The sequence below is a fragment of the Choristoneura fumiferana genome, chromosome 13, assembly GCF_025370935.1.
Source record: "Choristoneura fumiferana chromosome 13, NRCan_CFum_1, whole genome shotgun sequence".
Taxonomy (NCBI): Eukaryota; Metazoa; Arthropoda; class Insecta; order Lepidoptera; family Tortricidae; genus Choristoneura; species Choristoneura fumiferana.
In genome coordinates this window covers 15,754,303-15,772,920 of record NC_133484.1, presented here as the reverse complement: position 1 = coordinate 15,772,920, position 18,618 = coordinate 15,754,303, and the positions used below count along the sequence as shown (strand labels likewise).

The 18,618-nt window shown below is 35.7% G+C and overlaps 1 protein-coding gene across 18 annotated transcripts in view; it reads right to left on the bottom strand.

Moving 5' to 3' along the window:
• Positions 1 to 18,618, bottom strand: part of LOC141434168 (uncharacterized) — a 500,735-nt gene that overhangs the window by 391,933 nt on the left and 90,184 nt on the right. Inside the window, exons 5-6 of one of the 18 annotated variants that reach the window (XM_074096509.1) lie at positions 5,018 to 5,140; positions 135 to 340 (exon numbers count right to left, since the gene is read on the bottom strand). The exons of the other annotated variants lie outside the window; for them this stretch is intronic. Of the exons in view, the coding sequence (XP_073952610.1) occupies positions 150 to 340; positions 5,018 to 5,140 (314 nt within the window). The 3' untranslated portion in view covers positions 135 to 149. Of the gene's footprint in view, positions 1 to 134; positions 341 to 5,017; positions 5,141 to 18,618 lie in introns of those variants that run through there. 18 annotated transcript variants of the gene reach the window in all.

The following is an 18,618-nucleotide window of genomic DNA, read 5'->3' as shown; positions in this document are numbered from 1 at the left end:
GTAACATTGGCATGCGTACTATATATTCTTTCCAAATTTCCAGTCAATTCGATCACTGGGAGTAAGCACAATTCGGACATTGATAAGGACATTAAAAACATGTAAGAAAATTACAACAGACATAATCTCATAACACAAAAACTTCATATTTAATGATTATGTCCTTTAGGCATCTGAATGATTTCATTTTCGTAGGTGATGATAGTAGCTCGGCATCCTTCCGGAGCTCTGGTACACCTCCAAAGCATGCGGGGTCCTTTGTACCCGGCGTGCCGATTAAACCGATAGGAACCCAGAACTAGCACCGGGTTGCCTGCCCGAGTTGTGGTAAATACTGCTCCTGAAATTATAATATTACTTCGATTAATTTAAGAGTGGTTATAAATAATCATCAATGTAACTCAATCAATTAACTTCGAGCGCTTACAGCCGCCAAGCGTCTTGAAAGGTTATAACTTATAATTTGAAAGGGAACCCTGCGTTTATACGTTCGATAAAATTCTAATTGTCATGTTAATCTTGAAGACTTCATTGATATTTTGAATGATTCCAAATTAGCATTAGGTATTTCTAAAATTGTGTTTTTTTCATTTGCTTACTTTATTAAGGTAATGATTCATTCAATCCGTTCGTGTTTCATTTTCGGTTTTAACGTGTATTATACTTGTATTCTATCTTTCTTTAAAACAGATGTTCAAAAGATTAATTCACTTACTATTCATTAGTCCTAATTTAAGCATCCCGAATCTACGTTATAGGCACCTATATTCTTATGCCCGGTTTCTTAATTCCCCTATTTTTACTTGTCCTAACGATAACGACCGTAATGAATGTCAACGTAGCTCCGAACTCTTATAACGTGTATTTATTTGTTTATTTTAAAAAAGGTTTAAGTATACAAGCAATGTTTTTTTCATATTCGTCGGTATTAAAGATTGCAGTCTTGATGACAATATGCACTTTAAGTTACTAAACGTTCCCTCAACGCGTCTAGAGTGGTCAACGGTAATCAAGAATTTTCAATGGGCACATGTATTAATATATATCGTCATTTTTTTTATCGCTGGAACGCGTTCCAAGTTAGCACTGGTATAATGAAATTTCTCGTCTAAGCAAGCTCCGAGCTCTTATTTCGCGTTGGTGAGGCGCTTCGCGCCTTGCAGGGCTGCCAGATTGTATAATTAGATACAAAACCTGTATAATCAGGTGGCTGAATGTATCCTCTTTGTATCCTGCACTCTCATGTATAATTGGATACAGAAAGCCTCGGTTGCATTATCAACTTGAAACTCACACCCAAATAGAAATATAAAAATTATGTGATCTATGCTCAATGCTCTGAGGCACTAATCCGAATTCGAAAATCGAAGTTCGTGTCGTGCCATCCCTCTCGCTGTCGTATTAAATAGTATAAGTGTCAGAGGGACCGCGCGACGCGAGCCCCGAGTTTCGAGTTTCGTAGTAGCGCTGCTGTTTGTATCCTGATGGTCGAATTTTGTACAATTTTAGAAACTTGGCCGAATAATTGTAAAATATCTACTGGCAGCACTGGCGCCTTGTGAAAACTCTAACCTAACCCAACCCCGTAATGGTCGCCATGTGGGTATAATTTACCTAATTAAGTATTTGTTTTTCATATAGATTTCATTCAAATCATTAGAACTTATGGCTAATGATTAATAAATCATTAGGAATAATATCATTCGTTTAAATAATACGTATTATAGAGCGTTTAATGTTTAGTTTAGAACAAGTAAGCATTAGGGTTAATAACTTAATCATTAATCTGTCTATGATTGGTTTTTTGGAGTCTTTTTGTATTTTTTTTATTCTAACTCCAAATTTGTTACTTTTACGGATATCCCGTGAAACCATATCGAAAATACAAACTGAGACATGGAAGCACAGAAAAACCAGAAAAAGAGACCAGCAATGGAAATCGGACCCAGGTCTTCAGCATTCCGTGTTGTCCAGCAGTGGTGTAGGCGGCACGCAGCACGGATGCAGGATAGGGCTTGCACTATCCGGTAACTTTTTATTTCCGGATATTTCAGATATTTGAAATCTCAGTATCCGGATATCCGGTTTTTTGAATAATTTGAATAATTTTCCAAATATTTAAAAAAACGCTAAAAACAATTTTAAAATTGTTTCATCAGACGAATCGTGTTAATTAACTTAATCATGATTGTCTTATACGCACGTAAAAATCATTATTTTGTCACTTTAATGAGTGAAATAACTTAAAACGCTTTATAACTTCTCTGTCTCCTGCTTGTTGTTATTTTGCCTTACGGACCAAGAGCCCACGACAGCCAGACCTTCGTTATATTTTAAAGGCTGAAAGTTTTTTTTTATGCAAGGTGTTAATTTTTAATATAACTGAAAACCGGAAAGCACTTTGCTCAGAAATACTCAGAATCGAGAGTAGATTCGATCATCATTGTCAGCCGAAAGACGTCCACTGCTGGACTTAGGCCTCGCCCAAGGCTCTCCACGCAGACCAGTCTTGTGCTTTCGTATCCAACGCAATTCAGCGATCTTAACCAGGTCGTCGCTCCATCTTATTGAAGGCCTACCGACGGCTCGTCTCCCGCTCCGCGGACGACATTCGAGAACCTTCTAACCCCATTGGCCATCAGTCCTGCGAGCACGCTCACTGCCACTTCAGTTTCGCAATTCTTCGGGCTATTTCGGTAACCTTAGTTCTACTGCGGATATCATCATTTATGACGCTATCCGTAGAGAAACCCCGAGCATAGACCTCTCATAGCCTTTGAGTGACTTTGAGCTTCCTAATGAGGCCCATCGTTGGCGCCCACGTCTCAGATCCGTATGTCATCACTGGTCAAAGACTTTTGACTTCAAACACTGCGGTAATTTGGCCGAAAAGACACTGCAAAGCTTCCCGAATGCTGCCCAGCCGAGTCGGATTCGACGAGTGATCTCTTTCTCGAAGTTAGACCTACCTAACTGGATCGTTTGTCCCACGTATACATAGTCGTCAACAACTCGAGCGCAGAGCCTCCGACTATTACGGGAGCTGGCAAACATTAGACATGGCTTTCGTCTTGTCCATGTTTATTTTTAAGCTAACTCGGTCGGAAACAACTCTGCTGAGGTCAGCGAGCATAGCACTGAGGTCCTCCATAGTCTCAGCCATGACTACAATATCGTCGGCGAATCGAAGGTGAGTGAAGTACTCCCCATTATTATTAATGCCTCGTCCTTTCCAGTCCAGAACCTTAAAATCATCTTCCAATCCGGCGGTGAACAGTTTCGGAGAGATCACATCTCCTTGTCTGACTCCCGCTGCAAAGGAATAGGCTTCGTGCTCTGGTCCTGTAGTCGGACTATAACGAAGGATTATAACGATACTATAACGAAGGTCTTCGCTCTTGCGGGCTCTTGCTCTATTATAAGAATAAATAACACAATACAATACAAGCGTATTGTATTGAACACCAAAAATTCATTATAAAATGAAATCAGAACTTAAAAGGTAGGGTAGGAGACGAGAAAACAGGGGTCTAATCGCTAAAAAGCAATCTCTTCTTCTACCTTCTTATTCGACCTGACGATGTTATTAACATAGAATTAAGAAAAAAGGTGATCAAAGCAGGTGTGTGTAATGTAAGGTGCTGTATATTGAAGATTGAAAAATACATAAAATATAATAATATTAATAAAATATACTAATAGCACTAATAATAATAATTTATTCATAAACCATTGCGTGTTACATTTCGCTGTGGCTGGAGCTCTTTTTAGGTAAGAATATACCTGTAATAAGAGCCTCCGCTCTTCCTTAAAAGTAGGTACAATTATAAAATAATAAGGAATAATACATTACTTACATACACGTTTACCAGAAATTCATCATCGCCACTACCAAACAAGAATTAAGAATGTACCTACCTAATATAAGTATTGCATGTAACCTTCCTAATACAAAAAGAAATGTATCTGTTGTATGCATACACTACACAACTCTCACAATGCGCGAGCGCGCGCTTGATATCAGATATTCAAATTATCCAAATTATCCGGATAAATGAAGAGCTTCCTATCCGATTTGAAATCGGATATCCGGATAATATGGATATCCGGTTATCCGGATTGCAACGCCACGGAGCTGAGGACCTGGGTTCGATTCCCTGTGCTGGTCCCTTTTTCTGGTTTTCTGTGCATCCATGTCTCAGTTTGTATTTTCAATATGGTTTCACGGGTCCAGCAGTGGTGTAGGGGTTATAGCACGCAGCACGGAATGCTGAGGACCTGGGTTCGATTCCCAGTGCTGGTATCTTTTTCTGGTTTTTCTGTGCATCCATGTCTCAGTTTGTATTTTCGATATTAATCTGTCTGTTAATTATTAGGAATGCGATATTACTTTTAGTGATATTAGAACATTTAATGTTTGGTAAAACATTAGGGTTTATAACTTTATGTCTAGTAATCAATTCGGACATGCAAGTTTGGCTGTTATGCCATTAGGGCTATTGAAAATTATATCTAACGTTGGTATGCCTAATGAAATTAGCTTTTATGATATTCGGTCTTGAGGAGGTAAACCATTTATCTTGATTTTTCAATTAGCTGTAGTAAACTCCATTAAGCTAAGATGAACCTGTGACCATTATGTAAACTTACTCATGTTTAACAAATAAATCATCTTATCTTATCTTATAAATACGAACTTTCCGACAAAATACGATGGCAAAAATTTATTCAATACATCTGCAAATATAACAATTATGAATAAAATGTCAATAAAAGCTTGATTCCATGAGATAATACCGTATTTAATTGTAAAAATATAGTAGGTACATTTATTCTACAACGTGCAGCCCTACGTAAGTATTCCAGGATATTATATATTCTGTGGTATCGGGCTCATCGGCAATGGCCTTCGGTATTGCTACTGGCGCTACAAACACATCGTACTTTGTTTAATGATTATGACTCGTCTCTTTATTTACGATCTCGTTTTCGAAAGTGACAACAGTAGAGCGACAACCTTTCGGAGTTTTGACACATCTCCACCGGATACAAGGCCCCTTGCAGTCGCTGCGCGGGTTGAACCGGTTAGAGCCCAGTAACAGCGTTACGTTGCCAATTCGATTTTTTACCAACACTGGGACTGAAAAGGAAAACGTAAAATGTTACTTTACTTATCTCTAAATATTTTTATATTTTTTACTACTTTTATAGATTTTACCAGTTAATCTGGTCCGTACAAAAAAAACTTATAATAAAAATTGTAATTCCAAGACCCATAAAGCAATAACAAGGCAAGCAAAAATAGATTGTAAAAATTTAAGTAATTTTGAACTAAAAGAATTTCTTTGCTCACCCGCGACCTTCTTTTAGTTCATTGATATGGACCTCCGCAAAGTAACGCCAGATTCAATAAATTATTTAAAATAATTTTACTAAGTTATACGCTTATCCATTAACTTAAATTTAAAATACCTAATAAATACATTGTTTAAAACTTTCGAGATTTCCATTTACATTTATCAGCGGGACCACGGCCGCTGCAACATCGCCTAGGTAATTTTTGAAATAAACAAAAATAAAATTTGAAGTAAATTTTGAAATGAACAAAATAAAAATTCCCGGGTATAATTATAACGAAGACCTAATTAATAAGAATGACATAACAGAAAGAGATCTCAACCTTAGGATAATACCAACATCCAATAAGATAGAATGGATATCATGGAAACTTTACAAGCCTGTCAGATGTATTACTTATAAATATATCTATTTACTTCATTCAGGTACACAAAAATGCACAGATACTAGAAACTCAAAATTAATGCGTGTGCTCGTCATATTTCTCTATTATAACGTTATTGTAGGTGGTGACGTTAGCGCGACAGCCCAAGGAGTTCTTGTAGCACCTCCACTTCAACCTGGGCCCCTTATACCCGCAATGCCGACTAAAGTGATGTTTTCCCAGTAAGAGTAGAGGGTTCCCAGCACGGCTCGTGATGAATACTGCTTCTACAACCAAAAATTTCAGGATAAAACCAATTCTTACGGCTTTTATTTAACTTAACCTCATATTAGGTACTTACTTGTCTGTTTGCTTCAAATCTTGCATGTGAATTTTTACCCGTTTTCATTGGTCAGATTGCACAGTCATTATGTACGTGATCCTATGGTCCAATGACAATTTAATAATCTTCTTCTATACATCTATTCTATACATTATAATAAAGCTGAAGAGGGTCGAAAGTCCCTCTTCAACAATGGAAGATATTCGAAAAAAGTTGGCTGGGATACTTAGAATCGATGACAGAACACGTTCCAACAGTTTTTAGATTTTATGTCTGTTTGTCTGTTTATCTGTTTGTCGTTTATTTGAACGCGCATCACGTGAGAACGGCTGAACGGATTTTTATGCAAATTTTACTAATCTGACGAGAAAATCCCCGGCCAGGTTATTGGCTATAAAAATTCGACCCTTAGGGTATAAAAATTCAACTCTTAAAAGTGGAAGTAGCTACTACACTCGATTGAGTTATTATTGAGTACCCTGATAAACTAACAGATGGCGCTGAAATTAATAACGTTGTGACACGAGTAAGCCACTGAGGAAGGATTACGGAATTATATCCGGAATACGGAAATTCGTCGAAGAACTAAATGCAAGTTAAAGTGGCAATTGGCAGGCCACATCGCTCGTATAACAGATAACCGTTGGGGGAGAAGCCCTCGAGAAGCGGCGACCAGAAGACGAAGCGTTGGCAGGCCTCCCTCCAGATGGAATGACGACATCGTGAGACTTGCGGGAAACCGGTGGATGCAACTGGCGAGTTGTCGTTCATTGTAATTTATTTGAATTGTAATATTATTGACTATATGTACGTTAGTCTGTAAGGTATTTATTGTATGAACCAAGTTGCCCGAAATCGATGGATTTATTACGGGTATTAGTAGGCCTTTGTCCAGCAGTGGACGTCTTCCGGCTGATGATGCCGAATTATATCGCATCCATATTCATATGTATTGCCTCTTCCGCGCTTCACGAAGATACTTAAAAAAAAAATCTCTTTCTTTTGCGGAGTAAATTTCAAACGATATCGGAATTGGGAGTCGCATTTTATAGGCGTTACCATGCATGCCTTTCCGAAAAAAAAACTAATCTTTCGCGAAAGTCTCGCAGCGCATTAAGACTACCAGGGGCACGGTCTCAGGAGTCTGAGGAAGACCGCGATGGGAGACTCAGTGGCGCTCTAGCCAGGCAGGCCGCTTCACTTTCGGCTGAAACGGCAAGCCAGCGCGAGGCTGGGTTGCGATCCCAAAGACATGTACGCAATCTTTGAGATCGCTCGATGTAGGAAAATGGTAAGCGAAGAATTAAAATCTTATTCCTTGAGCAATATAGATGTGAAACTTGGTGATCATGATCAGATTTTTCAGTTGATTGTTTAGCCGTAGTTTGAAGTGATTTTTCGAAAATTCCACGAAAACGGCCAATGCGGGATATTACCCTCATTCCTATGGAGTATTGTGTAAATATAAAAATCTACGCAGACGAAGTCGCGGGCAAAAGCGTGTAGGTCCGATGGTAATAAATATTTCGTTGGGGTGGTAGACCGGCCAGAACTGTCTCCGCATCGTAGTAAGAGAAAACTCTTCAAAGGTTAAAGCAGCGACTTGAAAGGCATCGAATAAATACGTAGTTTGGGTAACAATACAATAACAACCAACCAAATGAACAGTCAGCAAATAAAACTTGCACTACTTTTTTACAAATTATATTACAGATGATTATGTTCATCGAGCATTTTAAGAATAATGTTCCCATGGGTGATGACGTAAGCAGGGCACGAGTTATGCGTTCTGCTGCATCTCCACCGCATGCGAGCCCCCTTGTACCCGGTGTGCCGGTTGAAGCGGTGTTCGCCCATCTTTAACACCGGATGGCCAGCTTTTGTGAAGCAAAATATTGCACCTAGAAAATGTTACACTTTTATTATTTCACATCTTATAAGGTTCTGCACTGGTAAAAATTTTGATTGAACAAGGTTTACGCCTAATATTTCAACACTTTTCAGGTTATAATATATGTTTACGAGAAAAATGATATAAAATATCATAACATCTAGTACCTACTTACAGTCTCTTTCAGAACATTATACTCATAGTAGAAGGAATGGTCTGACGACGATAATGAAAAACACCAGTTTTAAAATTAAATATGTATTTAAGTGCCCAATCACACCAGTGCTCAGGCAGTAATATATCAAGTCAAGATAAACATTATCTATTATTAAGTATATTTGATACTGATGAAAGCTTCCCACTTGTTAACCACCACCGATTAAATTTAAGATAGTAGCATTAACTTTGTAAGTGCACGATTGTTATTTGTTTCAAAGTAACAGTTTATTGCCCTACAATATTTTCTTAAAAGTATCTTAAGATATAACACTTATCATCTTATTAGCATAATTTAATAAAAAACTACATACTTTATCATTTTGTCATAACTTATGCCACCTACTTAAAATACACCTCAAGCCTCGCTGTGTATAAAATCTCATGTGATGATTCTGTGAAAAGCACCGATGTCATGGTTTGATAGGAGATTCTAAACCATTACCAACACACAAATAATGCAAATGAAGTCTAAAATGCAATAATTCCAACGCCATGTAAAAGTGGTCGAAGAAATTAAAATTAAACCTCAAAAGATAAAACTTATACTACACACATATTTACAATTCATTGCAAATACCGCTCTAGTAGGAATTCATTTTTCTCATAATTGAAATATGTTGCTATCCGATGCATACAAAAATAAATTTAGCAGTCCACAGTGTCAATTACGGAATACTATAGATGTCTTTTAACTAAAGCTTGAAACACACAGAGAGCGGTGGAGGGGCGGTGCGGCGCGGCTCGGAGGTGGTGCCGGTTGTAATATTCGAGCTAACATGAAAGAGGGCACACGGAAATAAGCGAGCGTGGCGCGGTATTCTGTGTGGCTTCTTTCAAGTTAAGGGCCCAATACACGGTACGATTCGTCTGTACGATCCGTCGCTTCAGACCGATCGAAACGACGAATCGATAGTGTACGTCAAGATCGTTGACGATTTACTTCATCGAAGACGATGTCGGAGATCGCAACAAAATCCCATGCAATCATGAATATCGTAACGATGAATGGACAGTGTATGGCTCTTAATGATCAATTGTCACAGGTCGATCGTACAGACGAATCGTACCGTACATGGGGCCCATTAGCCCGAAAATTATAACCAGTACCGCATCCGCGCCGCGCCGCTCCACTCCGCCTCCGACGTCAGTGTGTTTCTATCTTAAAGTCTAAGCATAAATAATTAAAACAATGACACATCAGTATTATTACAAAAAATGTAAGAACAGAATTTGATCATAAACAATGCAACGAATCATGCCTTTGCGGAAGTTACCAATAAACTAAGAACAATTACCTGAATCTACGTGTAATACACTACTCTTGCACTTAAGTGGAGTAGTAAGGTAATTGACTTTAGTTCATTATTTTGTCCGCTGCAACCATGCCATTAAAACCTGTTGGCGCTTGTGTGTGCCAGGGGGTCATGGAATCCCCATACCCTGACGATGGCATTGTCCATGGTGTGTAGTGACGCTCTGCATCCGGCTTTGGCCTTAACGCAGACCCAGCGCGTCCGACTGCCATATTTGTTGACCCGGTTAAAACGGTACTGGCCTATCATGATAACTGGATTGCCTCGTTGGGACTGTGCGAACACCGGGTTGAGATCTGCAAGAACATTCCTCGTTAGTACCAGCACAGGATATACTCTAATAAATTCATGAACTAACGCAAAGGGAAATTTTTGTGCGTTATTGTTATTACAAAGCGTACAAAATATCCCCGGTTTGATTAAATAAACTAATTTAATAACACAGACTTCCTGTAAAGAAAAACGGCGTATTATTAAGTTAGTATTCAATTAAATATTTAATTCGTCGCGCGTAGGTCTCTGGCTACCAGAAACAGAGGAAAACAGAATGTAGAAATCAAGTCGTTAACTAATAACTAACTTGTAAATTTTTAATGTTGATTATAAATTACCTAAATTTAAGATTAATTTAACTATTACATTTTTGGCTTACAGGTTCCGATTCCTTTTTTTTTATTGTATCAACGCATTTTTCTTTAATTTGCGCTTCTAAATTTGGCAGGTTCATTTTTAGGTTTAATTTAGTTTTAAGCAATTTTTTTTATTAAATTTTATAAATGTTTTATTTCTATTATCACTAGTTTTGAATGGAAATACATGAATTTCAAAAATATATTACAACCACGATTTTACTTCAGATCATATAGATATAAATATACTTAATTGAAGATGATAAATAGAAATAACAACACATGCTTCACTGATACCTACTTTAATAGTTCAAAATTTATAAATGCAATAGCTGATACAATTTGAGATTATTAAGCTCTTAATAATAATTGGAGATACTTTTAATTTCATTCAAAACTTAAAATTATATCGAAAAAGAGACGATTTTAATTAAGTATATCTACTTAATAATAATAAAGATCGACGAATTCCGACTAAAATCTAAATTCTAAGATTCATGTCATGATTATATTATAATGAAACATTTCATGAACTATTCTACGTCAAATTTACTATCATTCTTCTTAAACACCCAAAACAAAATACAATGACTAATAATGAAGAAGTAACATTCAATACATTTGTACTAATTCCTATAATCAATCATTAAAATGCTGAAGGAAGTATTTTTAATCAAAATAATACTTAGAAAAAGTGTTACAAAGCATTTTAATAATACAGCTAGTTTTATCCTATGGATACTAAGGACTTCTTGTAGGCTTTTTTTAAATCTCGATTTAAAACTTAAGCTGAAAGTTCTTGTATGGATGTGACAAGACTTAAGACCACTTAAACCTAAATTAAAAAGCCTGCAAGTGCCCCTAAAAGATTTAAAGGTAAAGGTTAAAGGTATATTGTACGCCATTAACCCAACCATAGACAATTAGTGATGTGAAAACCAAGAACCTATTGCATAAAATAATTGAATAGATCAACGTAGTTTTGTCTATTTTATTATTTACAATACTTAATTTAATTCGAAAGACTGCTTATTCAACTATAAAACAGTAAATATTTTTTAATTTTAAGGTAAATGAAATTTTTAAAATGTCAAATTTTCCACCATCTCTACGCTAGTCTATGCACAGATTATACACATGTTTTAATCAAGAAAAAACGACAGATTTAGACGAAGATTTTTCAAATGAAAAATAAATATTGAAATCAAGTGAATTTTTATGAAAAAAGTGATTAGACGTCTAGTTAAAAGACACGAATATAGATAAATGTGTTATTGATTCGATCCAGTGGGTGTTTATACAAGATTTTTGATGAAATCGGTTTGTTTACACTTTTAATAAATTGGATTGGCATAGTATAGAATATAGCGTTACCTAAGAAATTTAATGCAAAACAAAACGTTTTTTTAAACCAGCCTCCATACCACAAAACTTAAAAGTGAAAAAAGTGTCAATTTTGTACTTTTAGCACTTGTAAGTTGTGTACCTAATATGGGGGCCAGTTTGTAATTCCGTGCCCTGTAAACTGTTATTATCCTAATAATTTGTATCATTTTAAAACTATCAGTTATCTTTTTAATCTACATTTGATCATATTCGCCAAAGTTTTCGAGGGGCAACAGCAATCTGCTTAGTCATGACAAAAACGGAAGTGCCACAAAATGTAACTTAATTAATACAAATAGAGTATATTGCAAATTTCAGACGATATAAATTTATGGCGTATGGCTGTTAATATGTGTCCTATCTTGATTGTCTGAGTACTTGACCAAGTTGGCCAGACGAGAGAAATAACTTAAGTCATTTCGATGTTCTTTACCAATTACACGTCTTACCGAACAGCAGCCAGACAAATGAAAACTTTAATTTAACTTATAGCTAGGGAACCTGACTAAAACTAAATCATTTTAAGAAATTGATCAACAACTTCATACATTAATCATATAAAAAAAATCTCAGTGGAAAAACTATTGTTGAAAAGGTTCCCAAAAAGTGAACTTATGACTATAGATCGAAATCTAGACCAAGACCTTTCAATGTCATGTTCTTTAAGGTAGACTTATGTCAAACAGTGCATGCTTTCTCGCTGATGGTAGTAAAACAAATAGTAATTCAATTAAATTTTTAGAAATATAGCTCCATCGAGGTTGAAAAAGACACTATCGTTTATAGCCGTGTCTTTTGCAATAAAACAAATATTTTAATGATTATGTGACCCCAAAGTTTTAACAATGACATTGTCGATAGTAGTGATAGCGGCAGTGCATCCGTTCTTCTTCTTGATGCAAGTCCATCGGACCTTGGAGCCCCAACAGGCGTGTTTGTTGAAGCGCCATTCACCAATCTGCACTACCAGGTTTCCTCGCTGAGATAGGCCAAACTTCGGTTCTGAAAATGAAAACCCCGTTACATATAAAGGAAATGTTATCAAACTAATTAGGGCGCGCTAGTTACTACACTTATTTATTTAATCGAAATTGACGCAGTTTAATCGTTTTCTAGACATATGACACCAATGAACTAATTGAGCTGGCTGCCATTTAACTAGAAAATGATCGACATTGAAGAGAATATTTCACTGCTTGGGTACTTTTCAAGCAAAATACGCCTTCAAACAGATAGAATGATGCTACTTAACACATCAATAGTGAAATTGTTAGTTCTCTCTAATAGTATGTACTACACTATACTATACTATACTATTCCAGATCTATTTCCTTATTTAGAGAAGACAATCAACTTTAATTCACGATTAAATATTAAAATACGTCTCTTTTAATATACTATTGTGAACTTTCCCAATTTTCATTAAAATTTAATCACACAAGTATATGCACGACAAAACGTGGTGAAAATAATAATAATTACCTACACGATTATTTCGTCTCTTAGTAGTGATAGTAAGGCTTGCGTGGTATAAATTAATAGAATAACCAGTGGAGAATACAATTTAATTTTCAAAGATTACGACTAGAGTTATATTTAAAAGGATTTTAATATAATGTTCATCTAATCTATACGAAGACACAATATTTAGTGAGTTTCCTAATTATTGGAATCTTTAATGAATTGTGAATATTAGATCTTTTGTTACATTATTTTACATCCATGCTTTTTAATTTATGATGACAGCAGGTGACTCGCCAGCTCGTTTCCCAGTCTCATGTAAAAAATGCTGTCTGAATCAACTAAGTCTCAAGCATTTTCTAACTTTCAAATATTCACGATTTTATGCAAAACTACGCTCGTAAGTTTTCGTACGTGAACAAAGTACACAAAAATCTTTCAAAGAATTCCTAATTTTAACATCAATCGAGAATTTTTAATTTCTAACAAAAATTTTTTATGTACATTTCGTTTGATACTGAGGATGCAAAGAATCTAAACCTAATTTAACCCTTTATTTAGATATTTCTTACGTATACTGAACGATAAAATAAAAAGGGTTATTGATTAAAACTTACACAATCTAATAAAAATTACAAAATAACAGAATGTTGATACGAGTATTTCACAGCAACATGACTTAATTGTTTTGTCGATGTCAGTATCAATCGCTGTAACCTCAAATAAAAACAACTGAACACAAACCCACACGGACGTACATAATAATAATATATATAACTATGGCTTATTGTAGCTTGTCGACTTCTTTTATAACAAGGCAGAACCAATTCACAGAATACTAAAAAAATTGGCCTACGCCCCCGAGGGGCTTACAGAAATGAGTCGTATGAGAATTCTGACCTAGATCCGTTGCACGCAACAGAAATGCGAGGAAAGTTAGATTTTAGGGACCAGTGCCCGTAGACGTAAGATAACTACAAGCTTTAACCTTAACGGCGCGGCCGACATTCTACCCCACACTGTTAGGCTTAAGGTTCTCTTAATGGTTATGCCACCCGTTGACTTTAACCAGCCGATTCTCTGAGGTGACCACAACACAGCGGCATCCGCGGGTCTTTCTCGCAGTGCACTCCCACCAGGTTTTGTTGCGACGTCCCAATTTCTTGATAAATCGATGGCTACCCCAGCATATGATCGGGTTTCCGAATATCGTTGTCTCGAACTTTATTCCTTTGGACATGCCTGAAAATACTTAAAACTTTGTGAATTGAACCGGATCATTTTGAATAAGAGATTTTTCTAAGATATTTATATTGAATACAATTAAATAAGAACAACTGTTACGCATAGGTACCAGTTAGACATATGTAACTAAAAAACGGTATAACTTTTGCAATCGTTCCACAATTGCCTACTTTGCGAAGATGCCTCATTCATCACTCAGTTGGTACTAATAACCAGCGTCGCGTTAGCATTGGCATGTCAGAGGTGTACTTAAAAAATATAACCTGTTAAGGAAAATCACGTTTAAAAAATAATAATCATTTAATCCAGAACAATGCTTACCACGATCTATTACGCCTGCTTTGTATTACAACACCCCATAAAATTGATATTGCCAATTTTACAAAAATATGTTTGTTTCAATAATTACTCTTTATTTTAACATTAACCGATTTCGCTACAAATATGTTTAACATTATACAATGCGACATGGTCAAATTAAAAAAAAAAACGAACTGGTCGGAGGTACACCAATAAGTCTTACTCTCAAATGTTAATTGAATGAATGAAGTACCTATTTAATTGCACGAATTTTATAACATTTATCCAAACACCCAAGAAAACCCAAGACAAACTAAAAACTCTCTTTCTATTTTATGGTTCTGTGTGTTGTGTAAAATCCCCGTACCAGAAGCCCTAGTACCAAACATAATTGGGAACCTTTAATTTTCTAGGATGGACCATATTATATTTTTTATCGATAGTAGATTTATAATGTAGCTCACTCCTGTAGATACATTTTTTTTTCACTCCGTTTTTTTTGTAAAAATAAATTGAAACTTTATTTCGACAAACTACACGTTTGGTGAGATTAATAGGTTTTGTGCCTTTGTCTGTTTGATAAATAAAAGAGGTCGGATTGACAGCTGACAATTGTCAAATGTAGCCATACAACGACACATACGTACTCACACGTATGTAAGTACGGGGACTATCTATGGATGGTTCCGCCGGAAGACCAGCGCTGACTCCATCCCAGGAGTCCGCATTTATGCTGAGGCGGGACCTTTTCACTCACACATACAAAATTATATATTAATTAATATTTTATTTCATATTTTGTATTTGAACTATTTTTGTAACTTTTGTGTGTAACTATTATGTGTGTGTTGAATAAACTTTTTTATGTCATTTCATCTACAGGAGTGAGCTACATTACGAGTATAAGTCTAATAATCTACTATCGATAAAAAATATATTATGGACCATCTCAGAAAACTTAAGATACCCCATTACTTCAACACCATCGATAGCTATTATGCTAACTCGAGAAATTAAAGACTGGTTGGCTGTTTGTCAGCGTAGCTCCTGGAGGCAGCCTAGCAGACCATGCACGTTGACCTGAGGTTTAGTACGCTGTAGTTTGCCACGCCAGAACATTTCCTAGAACGTGTCTTCTGCATCCATGCACAATGAAGAGTTGCATCAACTTTACGTGGTCCTTTTAATGATTGTGTCTATTCTCTACCTTGATAAGTTGATCGTCGATGGTGACCACGCTGGCTCGGCAGCCACGAGGCTGGCTAGTGCACCGCCAGGTTACCTTAGCTCCGTTTCGTGATCGTTCGCAAAACTTGTACTTTCCAAGGCATAGTTGAGGCCGCCCCATCCTGGATGTGCAAAACCAAGCCCTCTCTAAAACAAAATAGATCGTTTCATATTTCCATAGGCAGTTTAACATCTGCATTAAGGAACGATTGTACCTTGATATGCAGGCTAGGCAGCTGAAAGAAATTCTCTATGTATTGCTGGATAATCAAACAACAGTTTTACCTTCTTCTATTTTTTTATAATCCCACACAAATTTTATCTAGATTCCACTTGGCAACCAGCCAAGGAGACCTTTCATATAAAAGCAAGAATATAAATTAATCAATTCAGTTCCACGACACGAATTTACTAGTACTTAGGTACCCAATACATTTAAAGTATTTGACTATTTTTGTAGTTTCATATCAAAGCTTGACAATGCTTGTTATTGAATGAAAAAACTATTTTCAAGCTATCTTTTCACAGACAGAGTTATGAAGGCATGAAATTTAAGATTAGACACAGACACAACAACTTAGGTACTAACGTGTACGCCACCAGCAAGTAGCATCATACATACTGTATACGGTGGTACTACTATGAGGAAAAGCATTTTCGAAAGAGACGGACATAGATTTATCAAAAAATCACTATAAATTTGATTTTCAACCGAATTATTACTTTTCTTCGTCAAACATTGGCTGTATATGTATGTAATTAAATAAAAAAAAATTGAAATTGAGTTGAATTATAATTGAAATCTAGCATACGTTTCTTAAAAAACTATAATGGTGTTACTGAGAAGGTATTTCCCGAAAATCCTGCAGGATGTTTTTTTTTTTTTGGATCTTTGTTTTTTTATCGCTACGTATTATTTGTTTTAAATGTCTTTTTTGTATAATTTGAATTTTACAGCGCATTGGTTTTACTGTAATGCTGTCATTTTTTATTGGAAAATAAATAAAATAATAAATAAATAATAAATTCTTCGATATGTCATATTCGGGAGTTATCAAGTACACCTACCGTATTACATGAACTCTGATTGTTAATGGCAATAACGTGCAGATACCTTAAGTACCTAAATATACATTTCTTAATAGTTATTTCAGTGGGAAGGCCACTACTGGAGGCTATATAATGGTTCATAGTTAAGACTCAGTGTCAGTATCCATACATCAGTATATTATTATTATTATTATTATATATATACACACATTTTAACAACGCCTACTGAACGAGCAGAAATAATGAGTCACATTTGTACGATTTTGTACAAAAAATAGCTCGTTACTTTTGCTTGTCAGTGTATCACGGCCACCCCTACGGTAGCTGTAGCAAAGTGAGATAAGTCGGCCGATTTTGTTGAAAGCTAATTAATACTTGGGGATATAAACGCACTAATATTCCTTACAGAAGTGGAACTGCATGAATATGATCATTCTTAATACTGACGACCTCTCCTTCGACAGTACAAATGCGAGCGTTGCAGCCGATCTTGTTGCACTTCCACGAGACCCTTCCACCATTTTGGTAGTTTCTTGAGAAACGAATCCCGCAGTAAACGAGAATTGTCGTGCCTTTACAAGTTTGGATGAACCTTAGACCTGTTGGAATGTTAAATATTACAATACTTCTATTATCATAGGTCTCAATCAATCTTAAGTTACATCAGATGTTTAGTGTCTAGTTCATATTTTTGGTAGTCACGTAGCGGCAGCGCAACCGTTTCATCTAAGTCGGTTAAAGAAATACTTACTGATCGACGAGACAATGATCACTCGTACTAGCCATATGATATGATCCAAGAAAGAAGGATTAGGTACATAACTGGCAAAGATAAGTTATTTTATTAATGATGGAATCATAATGCGAAAAGCATACATTTATCATCACACACACGGCACATGGAAATCATCTCAATCTAAGCAAGTTACCTACAGTCATGGGAAGTAAATGTTTAGCAGTATAGTACCTAGATTAAAATCGCAAAATAACTAGTTTTGAATTTTTTATATGTTGTCAGGCAGGACTACCAGTAACGTATAACATACCTGACTAATTCATCATCACCTAGGCAAAATTACTAGACTTGAAATTTAGCAGACGTTTCTTAAAAAACATAATGGTATAACTGAGAAGGTATTTCTCGAATATTTCACAGGATGTTTGTTTTTTTTTTCTTTCTGGACATTGTGTGATTCTAAATTTACGTTTTATTTGCTGTGTTTCTGTTATGTTAATTGCATTATTATTATTATTATTTTAATGTAGCAGTAAAATTACTTTTTATTTATTTTATAAGAAATATAGGGGATTTTTTGTACTACAACAACCTGATGCTAGAGACTTAAAGCTAATTGGGTACCTAAAGTTTTCTAGGATGGTCCATACTCGTATTATATTTTTTATCGATAGTAGACTTATAATGTAGCTCACTCCTGTAGAAAGATATTTATTTTCATTTGCCGTTTTTGTATGGCGACATTTGACAACTGACAGGTGTCAATCCGACCTCTTTTTTTTAAGCAAACAGACCAAGGCACAAAACCTATTAATCTCACGAAACGTGTGGTTTGCTGAAATAGTTTCAATTTATTTTTACAAAAAAAGTAAGTGAAAAAAATATCTATCTACAGGGGTGAGCTACATCACGTATACTATCGATAAAAAATATAATATGGACCATCCCAGAAAAGTTAAGGTACCCAATTAAATTCGCTATTACGTCTTTCTTTATAACTTTAAACTTGAATTGACTATTTTCCCCGATATTATAGTCGAAAGCTACAAAGTTTTAAATTTCACTTTTTTGGAAAATATTACGTTTTTGACAGTAT